This window comes from Mixophyes fleayi, chromosome 2, assembly GCF_038048845.1.
Source record: "Mixophyes fleayi isolate aMixFle1 chromosome 2, aMixFle1.hap1, whole genome shotgun sequence".
NCBI lineage: Eukaryota > Metazoa > Chordata > Amphibia > Anura > Limnodynastidae > Mixophyes > Mixophyes fleayi.
This window is the reverse complement of record NC_134403.1, coordinates 269,846,451-269,872,469: the sequence shown is the minus strand read 5'-3', so window position 1 is coordinate 269,872,469 and position 26,019 is coordinate 269,846,451. Positions and strand designations below refer to the sequence as shown.

Genomic DNA, 26,019 nt, shown 5'->3' with positions numbered 1-26,019 from the left:
AAGGCCGACGGTCGGCAGAAGAATACTGTGCTGAATTCCGTAGATGGTCACCGGATAGTGGATGGAACGACCCTGCCTTACGAAGTCAGTTCCGTCTCGGCCTATCTGAACAGATTAAAGATTCTTTGGTGCAATACCCGTCTCCTAGCTCTCTGGAGGATCTGATGCACCTCTCCATTAAAATTGACAGGAGATATAAGGAGCGGAAAACTGAAAAGGAAACATCATCACCTCCATCCGCCTTCGTTCCTGTTTCCCAGGATGGTGAGGAGCCTATGCAATTAGGAGCATATCGTCTCTCTTCTGAGGAGAGAGACAGGAGACGTTCGCAAGGTCTATGTCTCTACTGTGGCATAAAAGGCCACTTCTCCCGTTCTTGCCCAAATAAGTCGGGAAAAGACCATGCCTAGGGAATGAGGGGAAAGTTCACCTAGGTCTGCAAATTATCTCCCCGAAAAATGCTGTATTAATCCCTGCACAGCTCACCTTCTGGGCTCGCTCTGTGGACCTGTCGGCCTTCATTGATAGCGGAGCTGCAGGCAACTTCCTTGATATCGGGTTTGCCCGCTCTGCCGGAATTCCGATGGTAAAACTCAACTCTGCTATTATTGTCTGTGGCTTAGACGGAGGTCCGTTGCCTGGTGGCAAGATTTCCTGGGAGACCCCGCCACTACAGTTGAAGATCGGGGCTCTCCATTCTGAGTCAATCACCTTCTTCCTGATCGATTGTTCGTCGGTTCCTATGATCTTGGGCCACCCATGGCTTTCCTGTCATAACCCTGTCATAGACTGGGTAAAAGGAGAGATTGTCAAGTGGAGTACTTATTGTACACAGTCTTGTTTGTCACTGTCTCTGCGTATGATTCAGCCTATTCCGGAGCGGCTTCCCTCACAGTATCATGAATTCTGGGACGTGTTCTCCAAGAAGGCTGCTGATACCTTACCGCCACATCGTGACTTTGACTGTGCCATCGAACTTATTCCTGGTTCCAAGTTACCTAAGGGGCGTTTGTATTCCCTTTCTGCTCCAGAAACAAAATCCATGCAGGAATATATCGACGAAAACCTGGAGAAAGGCTTCATCAGGCCATCTAAATCTCCCGTAGGAGCAGGATGCTTCTTTGTATCAAAAAAGGACGGAGGCTTAAGACCTTCTATTGACTACCGGGGATTGAAACATATCACAGTCAAGAACACCTATCCCCTTCCGCTCATCTCAGTATTGTTTGATCAGCTAAGAGGGGCTACTGTCTTCACTAAAATCGACCTTCGTGGAGCGTATAATCTCATCCGTATCAAAGAAGGAGATGAGTGGAAGATGGCTTTCAATACGCACTCTGGCCACTACGAGTATCTGGTCATGCCGTTTGGCCTCAGCAATGCGCCTGCGGTGTTCCAGGACTTGATCAACGAGGTCCTCCGAGACTTCCTGGGTGGTTTTGTAGTCGTCTATTTAGATGATATCCTCATCTATTCCAAATCTTTACTCGCACATCAGACTCACGTCAAACAAGTCTTACAAAAATTGCGAGAAAACCATCTCTACGCCAAGCTGGAAAAGTGTGAGTTTGAGGTGCAGAAGGTATCCTTTTTAGGTTAATCTCTTCTGAGGGATTTTCTATGGATTCAACAAAGGTCCAGGCTATTGTGGATTGGGTACAACCCAACAAGCTAAAGGCGGTACAGAGGTTTCTGGGCTTCTCCAATTATTATCGAAGGTTCATTCACAACTTCGCTCCCATTGTGGCTCCCATTGTCGCTTTGACCCGTAAAGGAATGGACCCAACTAATTGGTCGTCTCAAGCAGTAGCCTCATTCAAAAGTCTGAAAAAGGCCTTTATCTCAGCTGAGGTCCTTAAACATCCAGATCCAGCTAAAACATTTGTTCTAGAGGTCGATGCCTCGGACGTTGGGGCCGGCGCCATTCTATCACAGAAGTATCCTCATACTAATCGTCTACACCCATGTGCCTATTGCTCCCGTCAGTTCTCTTCAGCAGAAGCCAACTACGACGTCGGTAATAGAGAACTATTGACAATCAAGTGGGCCTTCGAGGAGTGGCGGCATTGGTTGGAGGGTGCTTCGCATCAGATCTCTGTCATTACCGACCACAAGAACTTGCAATATATACAGTCAGCCAAGCGTTTAAACCCTAGACAGGCCCGCTGGGCATTATTTTTTACCCGGTTCAATTTCCTAATCACCTACAGACCAGGTTCCAAGAATGTCCGGGCAGATGCCCTGTCCAGGAGTTTCATGGCACACCATGTTCCAGTTACTAACCCAGAGTCTATTATTCCTCCTTCCATAATCCATGCTGGGTTAACCCAAGATCTGAGTGTCACACTGCAGAGATTCCAGAAATTAGCCCCGGATGCTACTCCGGAGCAACGACTTTTTGTTCCAGTCCACTTAAGAAAGGCGGTTCTTGCGGAAGCACATTGCAGTAGGGCTGCTGGGCACCCTGGAATTTACAAGACGCTAGAAATCCTTTCCCGCACGGTCTGGTGGCCATCCATGTCTGCCGACGTCAAGAGGCATGTCCTCTCATGTGAGATTTGTGCTAGAAACAAAGTTCCTAGGATCCGTCCAGTAGGCCAATTAGTTCCTTTGGCCCCTCCTGCGAAACCATGGACTCATCTGTCTATGGACTTTGTAGTGGATTTACCACCTTCTGCAGGACACAACACGATTTGGGTCGTGGTAGACCGGTTCAGCAAAATGTCACACTTCATTCCGTTAACCAAACTGCCTTCTGCTCGGGATTTGGCTCTCTTATTCATTCAACATATTTTCAGGCTCCATGGCCTCCCTACTGACATCGTCTCTGATCGGGGTTCTCAGTTTATAGCACAATTCTGGAGATCCTTCTGTACCCTTCTCGGAATCAAGGTCAGTTTATCATCCGCCTACCACCCTCAGTCAAATGGGCAAACTGAAAGGGTTAACCAGTCCCTAGAAAAGTTTCTGCGATGCTACACATCGGAGTTCCACGATAATTGGTCTTCCTTGTTACCCTGGGCGGAATTTGCCTGTAATAATTCCTGTCACTCAGCTACTAAAATCTCTCCGTTCTTCTGCAATTATGGTTTTCACCCCAGATCTAACTCCCTGTATTCACTCCAGTCCGTTGGTATCCAGGAGATCCGCTCCACTGCAAGAGATCTCAGAGTTATCTGGAAGAAAGTTCACTCATCATTGAGACAAGCCTCACTTGTGGCAAAAAAAAATTCGGATCGACATCGTACCACCTGCTCCCTTAAGGTTGGCCAGAAGGTGTGGCTGTCTACAAAAAATATCAGGCTCAGACAGCCTTGCAAGAAGTTGGGCCCTAAGTTCATCGGGCCGTTTCCTATCATCAAACAGGTGAACCCCGTCGCATTTAGGTTAAGAATTCCGGCCTCGTTGAGAATTCCCAACACATTTCATTGTTCTCTGTTGAAACCGGTACTATTTCCTGGTCAAGCCCAGTCTTCAAGTGTGCCTGGGAGAAGTTCCAGTGGACCACAAAAATTCGTGATTCAAAAGGTCCTTGATTCTAAAAAAGTTCAAGGACAGGTGCATTTCCTTGTACAATGGAGGAATCGCGGATTGGAAGAGCGATCTTGGGTTCCGCTGAGACAACTCCATGCCCCAAAGAAACTGAAGGAGTTCTTCAAAAAATTCCCTAGAAAACCGGGATGTCGGGGTCCCTCGACCCCTCCTCAAGGGGGGGTACTGTTACAAGCCGCGGCGGTGCCCAGCCGCCGCGACTCACTCACCCGCGTCCCGGCCGTCGCCATGACGACCGGGACGTCATTTCCGGCCATAACCCGGCCGTTGCGGGGGCAACCAGTAGACGCTTCAGAGCTGCGTCCCGGCAATAGGAGGAGGCCGGGCGCAGCGTTCTACAGCCTGTGGGCTAATTAATATGGGCAGATTATAGGAGGCAATTACAGGCATTAGCCTGCAACTGTGCAGGCCAGGGGCAAGCCCTGATTGGCTCTGTTAGTGACTGCTTTATTAACCTGCAGGAGTGTGTTCAACCTGTGATTGGTTCAGCTGGGTATTTAAGGCAATGAGGTTTGCTGCCTCATTGCCGGTTATAGCTCCTGTGTTCCAGTCTGCTGACCTGCTTGTTCCAGTTCCTGTATCCTGATATCTATATTTGACTTCCCGTGTATGACCCTTGGCTTTGTATTGGACTTCGCTCATGTTTCCTGTTACCCTGATCCTTGGCTTGTTTACCCGTTCCGCTACTTTGCCTGTGACCTCTGACCTCAGCTTGTTCATCGATACTGCTACTTGCTGCCGGCCTTTGACCTCTGCGTGGACCTGACTCTTCTTGCCTGGGTTCTCCCCAGCCGGTACACACTTCACGACCCTCTGTCAGTCTGCAGCCCCGTCTGTCCCCACCATCAGGGGCTCCAGTGAACACCTGACTGGCAGAGTAGACTCCGGGTTGTGTTGTGCTGGCTGGAGGGGTTCCTAACAATTAGATTACATCTTTTGTCTAATTACCACTTTCTGTGCATTTATCGTCAGAGGAATAGTAATTTGGTCAGATTTAAATCACAGTGTATAGATAAATTGCTAAAAAGATATCTAGTTTGGACCATTGCAAATATGTAAAAATAAAGTATTATAAATGTTTATTGATTAGTGTGGACCCATTGACCGTGCCCCCCATAACATATACTTTTCTTCTTCTGTTTTTACTGGAAAAATAGCACTATTCTATTTACTTTTTAGATCATGTTTAAGAATTTGCAGTCATCCAAAATTATACCACTGTACATTTAACCCAATCTATATTTAAAACTCACCCATCATTACATTTATAGGTCACCCGAGAGCCAAATAAATAGTCTGTGGCTTCTGCTTCTCCGTTCAGTACTTCTCCAGGACTCCCACAAGATCTACCTGCCACCAATGAAAGAGAAAAAGTGATAGAAACCACAGCTAAGCTACCTATATTAAGAAAGGCTATACTTTTAAATCACCAGTACTATTTATCTATATAAACAACCGGAGAGAATGAAAAGCAAAATCATGTACTTACGCTGGCAGAATGTGTCCGGCTGAGACCATGTATAGTTTTGTAAGCAGATTATTGAACTAATAGTGCCAGGTACACGTGAGAAACCAGGGCGACAGTTATACGACACTTTTGTATCAGGAAGAAATATGATCAAGTCAAGATCATTTGGTTTAGGTTCTGCAAAGGGGATTCTTTCAGGAACATTACAGGCTCCTATTAAAACAAATAAAACAAAACTGAGCAGATTATATTATTTACAATCTATGATCCTATGTTTTCTATGAAACAGTAAAAAGCATAAATCTTCTCTTTAGACCCTTTAAGCGAGGCCGGACTAAGTGTTCTTGATTTTATATAATAAAAAAAGTTTAACAATAAGTCGATAGTGCTGATTAAGTGGATCCAAGGTAACGTTATCTTTATTCCAGGAAGTGTCAGCTGCACCTCCACTGATGCTTATAAAAGCCTTCACATCCACAGACACACAAACAGACCTCAGATAATATGTACGTGTAAAAGAGTGCTAGACTAACATAGAGAAGCACACAATATATAAAGCGATTTTCATTTACTAAAGGTCAAATAAAAAATGCACTTACAGGGTGAAAACCATATAAATCAGATGTGAGTTGTAGGCCATTCCCCAGCTAACCCCAACCCACCAACATTGGCATATTCAGATCAACCAGTATCGCACACGATTTGAGAATATCTTTTCAACAGGTCACAATAGTATGCATAAAGAAGAACTAGGGAGGTCTCAAATATATAGTGTGCACAGCTATTAATTAGTCATGGGTGCACATATAACAATCATTAGTTAAGCGAGCCACAAGGTGCATATATATGGTATGAAAACAAATACATTCAATAAATACATCTTTAATCTATAAAATGTATTTAATGATATATTTTTTATAATCCTATATATGCACTTTGTAGACATAGATCTCCTAGCATTGGTTTGATTATTTTTATGTATGTGCCTTTCTCAATTTTGAATCCCCAGCTATCAACTATATAAAAGACTGGGAACAAGACCTACCATCTACCTCCATTACATCTTATTGGGGTTCAATATAAAAGTGTATATATTACAGTCAAGCAAACTGCTTATAAACTGCTACTCTTTTGGTGTCAAACCCCAGCAAAAAACATAATATATTCCCAAAACTCTCCCTTGATTTAAGCTTTGTGGGGATAGAGATGATATCATTCATACAAGAGGAACGTGCCCACAGGTTCAAATCTTTTGGAAATAGTCCTACAACTTACCCTCAGACATATTTGGAATTACAACTAGACCTGGCTCTTGAATGGCTGTAGTTTGTAATGCCCTTTGTGGCATAGAAATGTGTGACACACAGATCTGAGTCAGAATTTGGTGGAGCGAGAGTGCGGCTGAAAGCTGCAAGTTCAGTGAGTTCCCAATGAGTCAAGAATTCAGAGAAAGATAGACATGAAGAGATAGGAACATGTGAGGTTATAGAGTTCAAGGTAGAGATACGAAGATATACATGTGATCATCAGACAATAGCACCCTACATTACAGCTATACTAAGAGAGACAGGGGATGGGAAAGTGCACTAAAAGTCCCAGATATCCCTCATCCTGGCACCAAAACACTTGGGTGCACCCTCGATTGAAAGAGAGATGCCCCATTTCAAATGATGTGCCCTCTTAGTAGTTATATTCTGGGAAAGGCAGGCTCTAGTGTCCAGGTCCTCCCATCCCGGCGTCAAACTCAGGAGGTACTCATTTGATAGGATAGGTTGTCTTGTATTCAAAATAGTACACCTTGATGGGCTACCATGTTATTTCTAAACATGTTATTTTAAACATGTGCAGAATCCAACTGTCTTTCTGCTATCTCCACATGGATGTCCCAACGCTACCTAAATCTCTACATGTCCAATACAGAACTTATTATCTTCCCTCCTGCCAGAGTCACCACCTGCCCTCAAATCTCCCTCGCTGTCAATAACACCACAATTTTCTCAGTCTCCCAAGCCTTAGTCATAGTGTCACACTTGACTTCACCCTCTGCTTTATTGCTCACATCAAGACTGTCTCCCAGTCCTGTCGACCTTAAAAATTCTGCCAGAATACGCTCTTTTCATACTCAACATGCTATCAAAACTCTTATTCATTCTCTCATCATCTCCCGTCTTGACTATTGCAACCTCCTGCTATCTGGCATTCCCGACACCCATATATCCACACTTCAATCCATCCCAAATGTTGTTGCAAGACTGATTTTCCTCTCTCACCGTTCCACATCTGCTGCACCACTTTGCAAATCCCTACACTGGCTCTTTGTGTCCTCCAGAATCAAATTCAAATTACTCACCCTTACCTACAAAGCCCTCAACAACACTACTCCTGCATACATCTCAAATCTCATATCAAAAAATCTCCCTCCCGCTCTCTTAGATCTACCTCTGACCTGTGCCTTGTCTCGTCTCTCGTAGCCACCTCTCACTCCCTCTTACAAGACTTCTCCCGTGCTGCTCACCACTTTCCCACAGCCTTTAAATCATTAATTGCTCTTTGAAAACCCATCTCTTTTTTAGAGGTGACCTTATCCTCGATAACACTATTCACACTAATGCACCCTCACAACTATCCCAATCTCCACTCTGAGCCACATTTGCTCCTCTTGTTTCAGCTGTGCCCACTTCCCTTTAGAATGTAAGCTCTCTAATAAGCAGGGTCCTCCATACCCTTTGTTGTCATGTCTCCATTCATTTTGTCTGCCTTGTTGTCTGCCTTATTTGTTCTTGTTTTACATATGTCCTTGTCTTCCATACTGTATGGTGCTGTGGAGCACCAAATCCGCCAAAGATTTTTAAAGTTTTGTCTGTTTTAAATTCAGCTATGGCTTTTAACAGTGATTTCATTATGATTTATAGTTAATTATTTTAGATTTATCAATAGTTTATGTTTATCTTAATAAGTACTTTGTGCATATTTCTTGCCGAGGCTATAACATTATAGATTTTGACAATGTATCCAGGAATCTCATGGTACCTACTTTTGAACACTTTGGAGGTACAACTACAACACAAAGTTAACAACATGTGAGTATAAGCTAATTGAGAGACAACATTGTATCAGTTTGCTACGTTATTGAACATTTGGCTACTCCCGTGTTTCCACCAATCATGGCTGGATAAAAACCACACCCCCAACCGGAAAGGAGTACAAGTTAGTGCTCAATACACTTGATAACCAATTTCCCTGAGGAAGCCGGCTAAACTGGGTGAAACGCGTTGGTTATATTGATATACCGCATAACATCTTCATCGTTACCATCTGTATGTTTTTACAGCTCCCGAACACAGTTCTTGTTGCATGCGCTGTCTCGTTGAAGCTGCGGCCGCGGCTCCAACTCATCCTAAACAAACACTCTACATGTTTGGACTAATTGAGTGCTACGGAGGGACACAGAATGAAAGGTTGGAACATTTAAGATACTTTTCCCTATAATTAGAGGATAAGCTCGCCTCATATCAGTCCCGTTTCTACTCTATCTATTTTGGATCCAGTATATATTTGATTATTTATATAATACTCTGGAACTTTGAATGTACAAGGATATTTTGTAACTGTTTTTCAACATTACAGTGATTATTTTCACCTGGTCCACCCTTTTTTTTAACTTCATTATTAAAACTTTGGATGATCTTTTTATATTGCGCATGCACAGCACAGATTAATGCTGGGAATATTGTGCACCTATGTGGTTATGCCTTTGGTGGAGATGCACTAAAACATTTTTTGTCTTATAGCAGATCTGCTTTTATATGTTACTTTACGATATTGCAATTGCACTATATATGAGTTTTATTGTGATTAATGAATCATTTTACATAATTATGTTTGTTTTTAAATAAACTCAGCATCATATATGCACTTTTTAATGTATATGCTCTATGTGAACAATAGAATTTATCATTAGCTTTGCGCCAGATTCCCATTGTTATTTAAGTTATTAATGAGCACCCAGTGCTGCAGCAACGAAGGGGTTAACTGTATTTACTTGTAAAAATGTATATAAATAAATGATTTTGTATAGGGGCTGCAGCGCCGGTAGTTAGCTGGCGTGCAGCAAGGGTTAATCCCCGATGCTAGGCTCCGGGAGTGTAACTGTGTATTTTAAATGTAAGATGTAAATGTATATGTATGAAATAAAATAAATGTAGAGTACTTATCCTGTCCCTCGGTCCAGAGGGGGCTGCAGGAGCAGCCCTGGATCTTTCACCCCCCCCCGGCAGCCAGCTTCATTGACTGCTGGAGGGACTTCCACTGGGTCCTCCTGAGATCAAGCAACTCCGGGAGGTACAGCATCTCCTGGGGGTCCCAGAAAGCTAAGACCCTAGCTGGAGCTCAAAGAGCTTCAACTAGCGACAGGGCAGGGACTGTTGCCTCTGGATCTGGCAGCTCTCACCTGGTACTATTTTCGGCCAGGGAGCAGTGCCAGACCCCGGAGCCCAGTCCCTGGAATTCAGTTGATAAATCTCTCGCCCCAGACAGACAGGCACAAGGGGAGGAGAGGGGGCTGAGCCCCACTGTACCTGGCAGCTCGTGGACAGGGGGGCGGGGGAGTATACTGCCCCCCTGCTACTAGCAGCAATGCTACAGGGTCTTAAACTCTCTGGGTTGATTCACGTGCAGGCTGCAAGAATCAACCCAGATTGGTTAAAGGGACAGGAGGACGGTTTACCTCCTGCTAAGACTAGTCTCCAAATGTGTATAAAAAAAGGCACCGTTTTGTATTGGAATTCGTTCTTCTTGTTCCATGTGATATGATCACTGTCACCTTACACCAGTGTAAGAGCAAATAAACATCACTTTCTTCAAAGACCTGCTTGGAGACTTCTCTATGCTGAAATTCCTGTGACCTACAGATTAGACCGAACTTTAATTAGTTCCCGGCTGTTCTGAGGTTTGGACCCAGCTTTCCGATACCACCACTCTGCCCACTACCCAGTAGCTCTGGCCAGTGTGATAGACCAGGGAGGATCCATCCACAGCAACCCTGATCCATAGTAAGAGATCAGGGGTACCCGGCCAGGTACACCAGCAACGTGGTACACTAGCAGTGACAGTTACCCAGAAGGAACCCGGTTCTGGATGCCGGTAAGGAGTCCAGTGGAGGCAGCATTTGTAAGCCCCTACTACTGCGGTTAGAGGGCGCATTTGGGATAACAAAAGGGAACAGTGGCAAAGTCAGCCCAGGCAATTACCAGCAGCAACAGACAGGGTGGCAAAGGTGGTCCATCCTGTCAGATTTCTGGTGGCAAGTGGAAGGATAACCTCGGGCGGCTCTTCGTGCACCAGTCAGGAGAGCCGAGTTATTCAGGAGAGGAATAACTGCAGCCAGGAGAATGCACAGGATGTCGATCCTGTCACAGATAAGTACTACTATTGCCTGATATTGCTATACTTGGTTGGATTGTTTTACTACAATTTTTACTGGGCACCCTCAATTGTTGCAAACATTTCCTGATTTACATGAAAACCAGATACCACGAGGGCAAAATGCTATTTTTCTTCAGAAGCATCTTATTTTGAAATATATTAAGAAAAAGTTTTTCATTCCAGAGTGCTTGCAGCTCAATACTCTTAAGTGCAGATGTAATCACCACTTAAAAAAAAAAAAAAAACACCCTTCAGGAATATTTTTCAAAGGTTCTGTCAGACGCCGTCCCCGCTGATTCCCCTGTCAGACAGGGAACGGACGTCTGATCTCCCCGTCGGCTGCCGCTGGACTTCCGGATAGCGGGCGCATGCGCCCTGGTCTCAGTTCCGTTGCTAGGCAACGGGACGCTGCTTCTGTTCCCGCTGCCTCCTCCGCTCTCCACCAATCAGTTCAGTCTAGACTCTATTTAAACCTGCCTCTGGCGCCATTAGGGTGCCAGAGTAACAGGTTCACCACCAGTATTCCTGGCTTCCCTATTTCCTCCATACTCCTGAGTATTCTGATTCCTGATTACCTGTTGTGACCCCGGCTTGGCGACCATTCTACTCTTCTGTGTGACCCATTCTGTACTGTGACTTCGGCTTGGCGACTATTCTTTGGATTACCCTTTTGTACCTGATATTCCTGATTGCTGTGACCCGGAACCGTCTGACCTCTCTACACTACACTGGTAACTGGCTAACAGGACCGCGACCTGCGTGCTCTCTGCTGCGAAGTCCAAACCTCCTTGCGGGGGTCCCTGGTGAACACCAGGGGTACGTTAGACTCCGCGCCTGTTTGACCAGTGGCACCAATACCGGTTAGTGTCATATCTTCTTCAGCCTCATAGGCCTACAGCGTGACAGGTTCAAATGGAGCTTCCATACTGAAATCTAATACTGAAAAAGACTCATTTAAAATCCCATGGTGCAAGTGGATGACAAAATACTAGACTTATCCTTTTTGTCAGCTGCATGAATCTTGTGGCAAATTCACCTGCTAATGTCTGGTGTGGTAAAAAGCAGAAAAATTAACTTTTAGTGTGTTCACTGGCCATTAACTAGTCTTATAGAGGACTCATTTGCACATGACTTCTTCAAAAAAAAAAAAGGTTGCTGAAACAGACCATACTGCACAGCACACCTTAGAGGTGGACTGTTTCTTGCCTTCTTATAAAGTGACTACCATCCATGTCAACAAATCTTGTTGTCTCAGCAGTCTTTGTACAGTAGCCATGCGGTCAGCTTCAAGGATTTGAATGTGGATGTCATACTTGTCCCTTATGTAGACGTTTCAGACATGCATGCAGGTACCATGGTTGTGCTATACCAAATGGAGGTAGGAAATACTGGAGATTGAACTCCCATTTTGTTGCAAGAGTCTCTACTGCTGCCATGAAGTCTATTTCTGTGTAACATCCTTTTGGATCTTTGAATGTAAAATATTGGGTGACAGTGATTATAAACTGTGTAAGTGTATCTCACCTTTAAGTCTTGATAGTGCCTCCACCTGAACTTGAATTCCTTCTCTGGGCTGTGTTTCTGGAATCTGAACACTGGGGGTTGATTCAGGAGAACCCAAGCCCCATACCAGACCAGGACACTCAAATATAATAATGTAATAAACGCCCTTTTGATGAGCTATTTACTTAATATAGGCTGATCAAGCTAATAAAGACGTAATTTTTTACAATGCCAATTACCAAGGGGTCCAGAGTAAGGCAATAGAGAAAGCTGCTCTATTCTGGATATGTGGGCTGCTGCTAGATTATCCAGGATATCATCTGCCCATGCAAAAATAGTCTTGACTGCTCAAATCATTCCTTGTTTGTACATCTTCGATTTCATTTATTTTATTCATTATCATTTATTTAGATGGTGCTAATCATATTACACACTGCTGTACAGAGATTATGTAATCATTCATCATTCCCTTCCCGTTACAGTCTAAATCCCCCCCCCCCCAACACACACTATCGTGAGTACCCAGAAGAGACCCACGGGGAGAACACACAAATAGACAGATAGGACCCTGGTGGGAATCTAGCCCCTGACCCCTAACCATACTGTGCAATGATTGATGTATATCACAACAAAAACAAAGAAAAAAAGAAGAAGTATTCCTATATGGAGGCAATCTATCTCTAATCCAACAATGAATAAGAAGAAGAGGATTTATTGTAATGTATGCTGCTTAGAATTTTCTGAACTATAAAAATAATTAATATCCAATAAATAAGAGAATCAGTCCAAACCAACACTACACACCCCATGCTGATGAATTAATGAATGTACGATGACTTTTTGTAATACTGTGCCAGAATTAGGATTTCATGGAATTCACAGGAATGGCTGGATTCTTTGCAATCTGCTACCACAAAGGCGGAGAGTCTAACAAGGCGACGGTTTTCATCAGGAACAACTACTAGGAGGTTTGGGCTTCGCTGCATAAACCCCCCCCCCCCCCCTCCCACACACAGGTCGTGATTCTCCAGGTGGATTACAGGCGAGAATCAAAGCAGAAGATGTTGATAGCCGAAAAGGAGAGAACAGAACAGGAACGGATACAGGATACCAAGCGGAGAAGTATATAGCGCTGGATACATGGATATGTTGAAAAGGAATGGACACGGGTTATCAGGATACACAAGGAATACAATGGAGCCAAAAACTCCAGGAGCTCAGCAGGCTAACAGGACATGAAGATCTGGCACCATATTGCCAGAACAGGGCCATAAATAGTCCGGAGAATGAGGAGGAGTGACAAGTAATCAGCCAATGGCTAAACAGAGAAGATTATAAAAATCGGGTCTGTAAATTGGTACATGGAGCATCTGAGCTGTGAGGGGGGGCCTGACGAAAGAGGCCAGGCCTGCGCACCAGACCCCGGTAAGTCAGCCGGAGGGTCCAGCGCGTGATAAAACTCCTGATTAATTGCTGTTGGAAAAAGACATTGTAGGAAAGATTCCAAACATATAATGATAATATATTTTTAGGTTTTGATATAAGAACGACAATTTATTTGACAGATCCCACAATAAATAATTACAGGAATATTGTTGAAAGGAGTCATATGCAATATGATAAAATACCACTGCAAACATTTCCTTGAGTATTTGGAACCAATACTGGTAAGCCAGTACAGTATGACCTTGCAAAGTGTACATTCCATGAAGTATGAAAGTCATAAACATTGCTTGCAAAACTTAGTTTCATTAAAAGCTGTAGCATATAAATACAATCATGGCTGCTAGACTCCCATGTTGTGATCAAAACTGAATATTGAAATAATTTTACATCACACATACACAAATAATGATTTTTTTCCCCTAGTGGTGCTGATTAATATTTATCATATATTCCTTTTTTATACATATTTTTCCTTTATAGCCATGTTTGCTGAATGGGGCACTATAATTCAATTAGTGATGACTAATAATTGGATGTTTGGAGTCACAATTTTTGTGTTCCCTTAAATTTATCACCTACACATATTTGCACATTTTATGGGTAACATAACTAAATATATGTTTACATATGCTATATGTATTTTCAACTTTTTACATACCAACAATAAGTTAGCCATTTATTAAGCAACTAAAAATATTCATGTGTTTCAATGAGTGTGTGAGTAGCACATGTACTTACAGGTGCATGCTCATTGTGCTCCTTAGAAGCATCCTGTGGCATTATTAAACTGCCTGCATTCATGATATTATCGAAATTATGTGCATTAATAATTTTTATATTGAAAATAAGCTTTTACTATATTATTAGTCATAGGCGGAACTGCCATGAGTGCAGTTGCTATGGGCCCGACTCCCCTGTGAGTGCCCCATGCAGCAGCACAATTGCAGACAATTTCTCCCCTTCTCCCGTTCCATGGAAGGACCTCAAGGTAAAGCTTCCAGCTGCAGAGAGACAAGGAACCCTGGGGTGTGCCAGATTTTCTTCCCAATGGTATCCAAGTGGTTCCTTCGTCTGGTGGCACAGTGGTAGGAGGCAAAGTAATCAGGTTTTTCGAGAAATTAACGTTAACAAGTTAAAACCTATACCTTCAAAATCTGCATTGTTTGTCAATCTGCAGCTTCCTACGTTCTGTCCTGAATGTGATGTAGGACTTTCTTATAACATTCAAACTCAAGGATGCATACATTTATGTACCCATAAGACCATAGCATCAATAAAGAACATGGACGTCACTGAAGGCACCTATGTAAATAATTTTGTAATAGAAAACTGATACGTTTTATTACCCTGTGGTAATATCATCAGAGGAATAGCGTACCCAAAAGTGCAGTGTAGACACAGCACATGCCAATTTATGATAGAACTAGTGACTACTCTCAGCGCTGTTCTTTTCTCTAATATATTGTGTTTATTGGGGACTTAACATTTCCCTAGAGTTGTCTATCACTTATGATTTTTTTATAGCCCTTTATCAGTGCCTAAGAAGACAGTTATTATTGGTTTATTGCATATTTTCATACAGTTGTATCATTTTGATAAAGACAAGATCCAGAAATGCAGCACTGTAAGTGAGAGCACGGGTCATACAAGTTGTGGAAAGTATGGTTGAATAATGAACACAGTTGTAACTTACAACCATCCCAGAAATTGAAATATCTAGTGGTTTGGCTAAACATACTTCAAGAGAGAGAATTCCTGTCCCTAGAAAGAAGACTCAAGATAATTGAAGACTTTCAAATCACTGGGCAACGAACTAGTCATGCCTAAATTGCAAGCACTCATGGCTTCAGACTTGGAAGTTGTTCCCTGGGCAATATATCATATGAGGCACCTGCAATACTACTGTCTCAAGTGAGTTGATGAAGATTGCATCAATTCATTCCTTTAGAAAAGAAGCAAGGGTAGACAAAAAAGGATACAGTGATAATAGGATTATCATTGCGACAGATATCAGCAAGAACAGATGGAGCATTTGTGAGAAGACCACATAGCCAGGCTGCCATAAAATATCTGGGAAATGGTGGTAGTGGTCAAGGCGTGTCTTCAGTTTGGGGAAGTTCTTGCAGAGTATCAGAATTCAGTCAGATCAAGCAGTACTGTTTTACCTCTGGCAGAGCCAGAGAAACAAATATGTGTAGTTCAAAAGGAGGGCAACTAGATAGAGCGATTGTTTGTTTGGTTAGTTAGAGCCAGCCAACAAGATGTTTATTTTGGAGTTTTCTTACTGAATAAAATTGGTTGAAAGAAGCTTGTGGACTTGTTTAAAGCAGCAGAGAGATTTCACACACTATCTCAGGAGATGGTAGCAGGCCCCCATACCCGGTCAGAGTACACATATTCTGATTGAGATACATTATATTGGTTTAAGAAATATTGTTTTGATTTGTTTGCAGTCTCAATTTGTTTAATATTTAATGACCCTAATAACCTATTCAAGTTTCATTAAAAGTAAACCATTGGGGATGTATATACATTTGCAGATTCTAAAACATATTTCTTTGGCAACAGATTTCCATTTTCAGGATTTATTGTACAATAGAAAAAATAGAAAAAAAAAAGAATAAAACATTTCTTCCCCTCCATATTTGTGCAAATTTTAGTTCAAGTAGAGTGTTTTTTGTGCTTACTTCTCCTCAAATCTACATTGGGACAGCTGTAACCAGTCCTCTGTTCATGGCAGGCTCTCACTGTGCATCACAAGCCCAACATCATCAGGTTTGAATGGATCAGAATAAATAAATGTTCAAAGCCAAGATGTTTAAATGAAAGTACTGCTGGCCCACCGAAGATGAAAGGAATGTAAAATGCTATAATATACTTCACCAGAATATATATCAGTGATAGGGAACAGAACATACTTCAAGGACCACATGTGATGCACTCCAGCTTATAAGATGGCCTTACATTACCCTTTCAAGAATGAAAACACAGCCCCAAAACAACATCGACTTCCTCACATTACTGATCCCAAAATTCCTCCACATGCCACTCTGATCCACCCACACTGGCAATAAAATGCTCTCAACATGCCGTTAGGCCCCAACAAGCCCACAGACCACACATGTACCTCAAAACTCACCCACATGCCACTCAGACTTCTTTACAAGCCCCCACAGAACACTTAGGCCATCCTTTATGCCACTCAGGCCATACCATATCACTCCCACATGCCCCTCAGACCTCCCCACATGCCCTCCCATGTTACTCAGTCCTCTCCACATGCCACTTACACCTCCCCACATGTCCCATCTTACTGGCTAATGTACAGTCTAAAAATACTTACCTTCACAGCCAGAGACTGCAGAGAAACGAGAGAGCACAATGTACAGAATACACTGCACTCCCTTCTCCTACTTTAATTGGATATGTTGTGTGACCTCAGTGCAGTGTGTTGTGGAGGTCATGTGACACAGAAGTCAGCTGCTCTGGTAATTATCTTATTCTCTGCTTCTAAAGAAACCAGAAAAGCAGAGAAGGGCACAGAGCTGGGGGCCAGGTGCAGGCTCAACAGGCCTGTTCCCCACCACTATTGTACATAGACAAAAATTGGAGGGGACCTATCTTTGCAAAGTAGACCCTTTGCATTTTTTCATTAAAGTTTACACTTACTTGCACAGAACACAGAGATTTTAGACCAAGTGTTGTCATCTTGGCATGTAATGGTCTTGCTTTTGTCAGGGAGGTCATAATATCCAGTATTACGATCACACGAATAAACAACAGCTTGTCCTGGGATACCAGATGTTTCCTTAACTTCCTTAGTGTGTTCTAAAACTGGAGGAAGCCCACAATCACCTGCAGGTTACAAAATGTACAGTAAGGGAATCATACAAATATGTAAGAGAGATCATATGTACATGTGCAGGAAATATCTTCAAGCATTGTTACATAGATACAAACACGATGTTTAAAATTATGTGGAGATCATTATTCATATCAGCTCTGTGCCCTACCTCCAATATAATTATCCTCTCAAAAATATAAAAAGTCAATGGGAAACTACAAGGTAGTGCTGAGGATGGTCGTAACAACAAGGACTGGGCTGATTCAAAGAACTACTGGAATACCATCTCAGTTCAACTGCTGCCACAACTTCTGTTAACATGAGGAACACCTGTCCTGGATCTGTGTCCAGCAGCAAGAATGATACAAAATAAAAATACTAAGCACCAAGCTACTGGATGACCAAAGGAGTGCCCATGCAGCACAAAAGAGAGCTCTTTACAGGATAAGAAGTGGATGGAGTTTCAATCAAGATAAATGATAGCAGAATCATGTTTGTCAACAACTGAGTGCCTATGATTTCTACAAATTTTTCATGTCTCCACCTTTCACTGTCTTTCCTCATTCCAATCGTATCACACTATGGGGTATATTCAATTGTCGTGGGTTTCTGCGGCGTTATTATTACAGTAGTAGTTAGCTGGATTTCAGCTCGCGGCTCAGGGAGCTGCGAGCTGAAATCCAGCGAGAAAAATACCGTAATAACGTTTTTTACGCGCACTATTACCGTAATAACGGTAATAGAGCGCACGCCGCAAGATTTTCGGCGTTTCCGCCGACGATTGAATATGTCCCTACAAGTAAATATAAAGAAATGCCAGGCCCTAGTAGCTGATAATAGTTCCAGCTTACAGAAGACATGCACACTTTCCTAACCACCAGCTACAATTGTTATTCTGTTAATTTAATTAATCAATTGTTCCACACACCTCTTGTAAGCTCATTTGGGCAGGGCAATCTTTATCTTGTTTCATAGCATAATGTACAGCACTGTGCAATATTTGGTGCTTTATATCAGAATAACAATAACAGCAGTATGATTTTGAGTGAAAAGCAAATACACATTTAAGGTTGTTACATTACTTTTAGCATATTGCAGTGCTTTTTTTCCTCAAAACAATATGGGTAAGGGGTGATTTTTCTTCAAATATAGTAGAAATGTAGGCAAAAAAAAAATATCACATGGTTACAGACATCGAAGGTCACATTTACATGATGGCATTTGTATTTTCACTGCAGAATACTGATAAAAGCAGTGTACATGATCCTTCATTATCAGGCTCTACTACCACTAGCACTGACCTATAGACTGGCTATAAGAAATGTTTAATAAAGCCCTGAACTAAGACATAATGGCTAGATCTAATTGTCTCCACAGTGAGGAACTAAATTCGTTAGGCTCTTATGTTCCGGTCGGTGCTAATTCAGGTTGGCAAAAGAAAATCCACTACATTTACTAGAATCATGTCAGCTGCTGTAACATGATTGGCTGGTTAGGTATATTATCCAGGTGTACAAGGTTCGAAGTGGGGGTGTATATGGTGGAATTTCATACCACCACTTCTCCCACTGCATTCGTTGTAAAGCTTACAAATTCCATTCACTTACATTCCTATTACATTTTTCATATCACCACTTACACGTTTATATACATACTGAGCGTTACAGGGACTTCGCCTAACATCCATTTCAGTCAGAAGTGTCGACTGTCATCAGGGTCAGGCCCCTAATGAAAGTCAGCATGGACGTTGGGCTGAGTCCCTGTAACACTCAGTATGTATATGTAATTTTTGTATTAAACTTCAGTTCAGTATTACACCCTTAAATCACTGGTACTGGTCTGTTTCGAACATATGAAAGATATCTATCTCTATCTCTCTCTTTTTCTATATATTTACACACACACACACACACACCTTTGGCCAAAGCTTGTTTGTTTACTTATACTGCTTTATCTTAATGAATATCAACATTAATTGCTCCCTAAAGTCATTATCATGATTAGAATCAAGACTTTAGGACCTTACATCAAATGTTCTATACTTAATGTACCATATTATACAAGCATATATCATTTTCATGACAGTCCCGAGAGTTTAGTGATCTACTAAAGTATGTAATTTTGAGCTGGTCATTAATAAATCTGGTATGTATGTTGATTAATTTTATTCAATAATATTTTTAATATAAAATACATTTTTATTAATTAAATATTTTATATCTTACTTTATTTTAATTTTAATTTCCTTTTATACAGTGTTAAAATCAATAATAATAAAAATACACAAATATTAACTTTAATTGTGTGGCAACATTCAAAAACTCTTTCTGAAGAAAGAGAAACCGAAGATTCCCAGCACCTGCAATCAACAAAATTAGGCAAACTCCAGTATCAGTTCATATAGTTTAAAGACGACTGCGTAATGTAGGCCTAAAGGTCTGTAAATAAAGTAAAACGCCTTCGTTGGGCCAAAGAACACTGGTATTGGACACTGGATCAGTGAAAAAAAGTACTTTGGACAGGCGAGTCCAAATTTGAACTTTTTAAACCAGAAGACGTCAATAATGGTCAGAGAATGTGTGTTGAATAATTGTATGTCATACAGAAAAACATGGTGGTGGTCATGTCAAGATTTGGGGTGGTTTTGGTGGAGGAAAGGTTAGAGATTTAGGGGTATATTTACTAAACCGCAGGTTTGACAAAGTGGAGATGTTGCCTATAGCAACCAATCAGATTCTAGATATTATTTATTTAGTATATCCTACAAAATGACAGCTAGAATCTGATAGGCTGCTATAGGCAACATCTCCACTTTTTCAAACCCGCAGTTTAGTAAATATGCCCCTTAGGTTAAATAACATCAAATATGGATAAGAACCAAAACAACAGTATTTTAGTACATCACACTGTACCAAGTGGAACTCGAAATGGGTTCATCATGCAACAAGATAACGACCATATGCACACATCTTAACTATGTATCAATTATTTGAAAAGTAAAGAAAAGTAGAAAACTTCTACAAATTTTGACATGTCCTCCTCAATCACCTGATCTCAATCCCATTGAGAAACTCAGGGATGAATTAGACAGAAAAGTTCGTATGATGGCGCCAACAAATAATAAAAACTTATGGGAATGTCTGAATGAGGCATGGAAAGGTATGACTTATGAAACTTTAGAAAAATTGGTGTCTCGAATGCCCAAATTATGTGAAGCCGCAAAAAAGAGCAAAATGAGGACACATTTAAGCTGAAATTTATGTTTATATATATGTATATACTATAAAATTATAAATAATTTTGATAATGTTTAGTTACAATATCATGTGAAACATTATTATGAATAAATATTTTCATTATTACACTACATTTTGTCTTTTATTAACAATTATTTCCTTGGCCAAATACTTTGCACACTAATGTATATATAAATATACACACGCACACACATATATAAATACATACACTAAATATATACACACACACAGATCAGCCACAACATTAAAACCACACGCCTAATATTGTGTAAGTCCCCCTCTTGCTGCCAAAACAGCTCTGACCAGTCGAGGCACTGATTCCACAAGTCCTTCTAAAGTTTCCTGTGGCATCAAGACATCAGCAGGAAATCCTTTAAGTCCTGTAAGTTGTGAGGGCCGCCTCCATGGCTCAGAGTTATTTTTCCAGCACATCACACAAATGCTCAATCGATTTGAGATTTTGGGAATTTGGAGGCCAAGACAAGACCATGAACGGTTTGCAAAAATTGTTCAGGAATTATATGAGAGTGCGGCAGGGTGCAATATCCTTCTTAAAGAAGTCACTGCCATCAGGGAATACCATTGCCATGAAGGGATGCACTTGGTCTGCAATAATGGGTGAGTGGCACATGTCAAAGTAAAATTCACATGAATGCCAAGACCCAAGGTTTCCCAATTGCAGTTTAAATGCAGGCAAAAACACTAGCAGAATTAGTAATCATTATTTGGACTCTGGTTTCTGGAGCACCGCTTTTCTATCTCTAAGATTAATGGCCTTACAATTACAAAACCTTTCAGGAGGGAACGTATGAAGAGGAAAGTATAAGGAATGCGGTAGATGAAGCAGTGAGGGAAACTGGCAAGGCACTCCAATACCTGCCCCTACTGTGGACGGAAAGTACAAATTTCAAAACAGATCAACAAACCTTCCCTATACCCCTAAAATTGTCAAACTCCATGACTACTTCCTGGATCCAGTGGCACCCTTAGGCAAAATGGGTCCTTCTAGCCTGTTACTTGTACTACAACAGAAAACGAGGTAGAATGTTTGCTAGTTCCAGAAGCCTCTACTGCAAAATTTCTACAAAGTTGCAACGCAAAATCGTCCATGAACTCTAAAAGGGATCCTAAACACACTAAAGGCTTCTCTTGCCTCAGCCAAGATCAGTGTTTACAACTCCACAGAAAGAGACTGGGCAGAAATTGCTCATGTTTGACTAGCAAGATGAAACCTACTAGTAACCAAAAGGAACATAAATGCTCATCTAGTCATTTGCCAAAAAGCACAAAAATGATCCACAATCCTTTTTGGTAAATGTTCTATAGACACGAGTTAAAAGTAGAACGTTTTCGATGGGATGGGTCCCATTATGTCTGGGGTAGAGCCAATGGCATTCAACAGTAAGAACATAATACTAACATTAAAACATGGTGGTGGTAAAATTATGATGTGGGGCTGCCTCACGACTTACCATAATTGAAGGAAAATATAGGTGGCTGGTAAAAATCAAGAAGCAAAAAAAATTAACAGAAAAAAATAAAATAAACTATTTCTAATACCCCTGGAGAGTGTTACCATGAGCATGTGCCTAGAATGACTATTGAATTAATAGTATCTAGGGAGTGGGGTGCACAAAAATATTTGTGCGGTTTCCCCCTCTCGGAAGAACCAGCCCAGTGCTAAAAGTTCTTCCTAAATGCGTGAGCCACCCCCCAAATAATGTGTGGAGGGTTCACACATTTTTTCCCCAGTTTCACCACAACCAGCAGTACAGTCGAGGCCAAACGTTTTGAGAATGACACGAGTATTGGTTTTCACAAAGTTTGCTGCTTCAGTGTTTTTAAACCTTTTTGTCTGATGTTACTATGGTATACTGAAGTTAAATTACAAGTATTTCATGTGTCAAATGCTTTTGCTGACAATTACATTAAGTTTATGCAAATAGTCAATATATGCAGTGTTGACCCTACTTTGTGAAGACCTCTGCAATTCGCCCTAGCATGCTGTCAATCAATTTCTGGTCTACATACTGACTTATGGCCGCACATTTTTGCCTAATCAATGCTTGGAATTTGTCAGAATTTGTGGGTTTTTGTTTATCCACCCGCTTCTGGAGGATTGACCACAAGTTCTCAATGGAATTAAGATCTGGAGAGTTTCCTGGCCATGGACCCAAAATTTTGATGTTTTGATCCCCAAACCACGTAATTATCACTTTTGACTTACGGCTAGGTGTTCCATCATGCTGAAAAAGGCATTGTTCACCAAACTGTTCTTAGATGGTTGAGAGAACTTGCTCTTGGAGGATGTTTTGGTACTATTCTTTATTCATGGCTGTGTTCTTAGGCAAAATTGTGAGTGAGCCCACTCCTGTGGCTGAGAAGCAACCCCACACATAAATGGCCTCAGGATGCTTTACTGTTGGCGTGACACAGGACTGATGGTAGCGCTCACCTTTCCTTTTCCGGACAAGTGTTTTTCCAGATGCCCCAAACAATCTGAAAGGAGATTCATCAGAGAAAATTACTTTATCCCAGTCCTCAGCAGTGCAATCCCTGTACCTTTTGCAGAATATCAGTATGTTTATCCTGGAGAGAAGAGGCGTCTTTTCTGGCCTTCTTGACACCAAGCCATTCTCCAAAAGTCTTCGCCTCACTGTGCATGCAGATGCACTCACACCTGCCTGCTGCTATTCCTGAGCAAGCTCTGCACTGGTGGTGCCCCGATCCCATAGCTGAATCAACTTTAGAGATGGTCCTGGCCCTTGATGTTCTTGGGTGCCCTGAAGCCTTCTTCACAACTATTGAACCACTCTCACCTGTGTTAACGAGAGAATCACTCACCTGATATTAGCTGGTCCTTGTGTGGCAGGGCTGAAATGCAGTGAAATGTTGTTTTTGGGATAAAGTTCATTGTCATGGCAAAGAGGGACTTTGAAATTAATTGCAATTCATCTGATCACTCTTCATGACATTCTGCAGTATATGCAAATTGCCATCATAAAAACTGAGGCAGCAATAAAAAAATAATACTTGTGTCATTCTCAAAACTTTTGGCCATGACTGTAGGCTGGCAGCGGTAGAATTAATAGTGTTTATAAGGGGGGACCCCATACTCTTTTATTTCCCTCTTTTTTTTTTACAATATACAGCCGGCGTTGTGACTGTCACTATTTGCAGTGTCAGCAATCACACTGTCGGCATTTTATTGTGTCAGCATTTCATACATATAGGTAATTTGGGCGACGTAATTAATTGCATGTCGCTGTTTTTAACGTTTGGTATTTACAGCATGTCGCTATTTTATGTGTCGGCATTTTAATGTCACTGTTATTGGTGTTGGCATTTTTGCAATAGGAATTGTGAAAATGCCGAACCTCACCCGTCAGTGAAAATAAACTATTAGCGACCATATTTCTAGTATCCCATAAGGGAACAGCAAGCACACTGTCTCTGTCATCAGTCCATTTATATAATATGTCCATGTCATTCATAGCTAAACTATTGCAGTAATTTTGACTACCTACCTTTATGTTCTTTATTGTTAAAATACCTGGTTATATGAATTCATATTTTTTTCTGTGTTCCTATGGGGTGTGTTCACATGCTGGGTGGATCGCATATAGAACACAGACCGCTTCCTACTTTGCTAGAATGGGTGCCAGAGTGAGACATGGTTCCAAAACGAGTTTTCTCTGCACGGAGACTTCTTCTATGGAATAACCACGGTGCCAGTGTCACGCGAGTGAAGAACTTAGTCATCAAGTTGCAGAACGGGCTCAGAGTGGCAATTACCAGGATTAAGAGGATGGTGAAGTCGATTTAGCTAGGTTCTAGGAGTTTTCTCCAGTAAATCTTATTATGAATTTGTATCCTCTTTCTATGACCAACTCATTCCCAGTGCATATTACAAGCATCACTGTGCTCTAAACTTTCCGTTCATCGGCAAACACACACTCAAAAATCCAAGCCACAAAAATCATAAAAATCATACTTGCCTACACTCCCAGAATGTCTGGGGACTCCTGAGTTTTGAATTGGACTCGGGTAGAGTAGGCCAAATTCCCAGATCCCATCTAGGGGTAAATGTATCAAGCTGAGAGTTTTCCGGCGGGTTTGAAAAGTGGAGATGTTGCCTATAGCAACCAATCAGATTCTAGCTGTCATTTTGTAGAATGTACTAAATAAATGATAGCTAGAATCTGATTGGTTTTTCAAACCTGCCGGAAAACTCTCAGCTTGATACATTTACCCCCTGATCTTCTTGCAGTGAGCAAAGCCATGATGCCACTATTCAATGAATTACTTCATTATGGCTTCGGTGCGCGATGGTGTGAATGGAGTTGTTGTGCAATGGGACGTTGGGCCGTGATGAGCACAATGGTGTCATCAGGCCCCTCACAATTATACCTCTGTGATCCAATAATAAGCCAAGTATGATTGTAACGGAATTGTAAACATAACATTTGAAATAAAGGTAGCACAGTAGCAACATTACAGTTTTAAAACAGTGCAATTAAATACAAAATGAAAACAAGGATTTCACAACAGCAGCAAATCATGCAAAACAAATGACTTACCCCAAGCACCACTGATGAGTAATACAAAGTATAGGAAAATCACACAGGGTCTTTCAATGGTGTATGACGCTGGGAACATTATGTTGTAGACTACAAAGGGAAAAAACAAGATAGAGAGTTACATAAACAGTAGTTTCTAAAGATCTTCCCAGACACTGTTTTGCCTATTTACAATTGAATATATATTACAATCAATTGTTATATTGCAATCTTTGTAACTAAATCAGAAATAGTTCATATCTAATATTAAATTATTTACTATAACAGACAGTCATGACAATTATGCACCTTTTAATGAATTGGAAATAAAGAAAAAAATATTTTTGTTACTTGGACCATTATGTTTTTCCTTTTAGCAGAATAGCCACGTTACAGGTTGATTACACATGGTAAGATTCCAGCAATATAAGTTCTGTAAATGGGTCCTTCGATACAGTTCTGGTTTACTACACGTCTTGACTACATACAAGTTCTATGTTATAATTATGCATTTCTTTCCACAAAATACTAATTAGTTAAAATTGCAGTTGTAAATTCCACAATTGGACAACTTGGAATTCTAGCTGATATACATATAAAAGCGTAAAACTGTGAGAGCGAAAATTAACACTCACATATATGACAAGCAGTTGTTATAAAATAAAATAAATTGAATACTACACATGGTGAATCACAATAAGGCACATATAAATGACACATTAATATCTAAATAAATCTTTATAAGAGATACATTGAGAAATAATTTAGACAGGATGCATGAGAGGATGCATTCAATGCACTGTGAACAAGGGAAAACATAGAATTCATTGAACCCTCAGGTCAGAGCTCTTTCTGTTCCCACAGGCATCCCCTGTGAATACAGGGGCTGGCTGCAGGAATGTGACACCAGGCTGCTTGTCCTGAAACTGACATTCACCAAAAGGTGTACAAGTAAGATAATGTGGT

At 41.3% G+C, this 26,019-nt stretch overlaps 1 protein-coding gene across 3 annotated transcripts in view; it reads right to left on the bottom strand.

Moving 5' to 3' along the window:
* LOC142138998 (C4b-binding protein alpha chain-like) overlaps positions 1 to 26,019 on the bottom strand; it is a 104,166-nt gene that overhangs the window by 56,806 nt on the left and 21,341 nt on the right. For all 3 annotated transcript variants that reach the window (XM_075196210.1, XM_075196211.1, XM_075196212.1), the window contains exons 2-5: positions 25,075 to 25,164; positions 17,063 to 17,248; positions 5,042 to 5,233; positions 4,806 to 4,902 (exon numbers count right to left, since the gene is read on the bottom strand). In XM_075196210.1, the coding sequence (XP_075052311.1) occupies positions 4,806 to 4,902; positions 5,042 to 5,233; positions 17,063 to 17,248; positions 25,075 to 25,153 (554 nt within the window). In that variant the 5' untranslated portion in view covers positions 25,154 to 25,164. The remainder of the gene's footprint in view (positions 1 to 4,805; positions 4,903 to 5,041; positions 5,234 to 17,062; positions 17,249 to 25,074; positions 25,165 to 26,019) is intronic.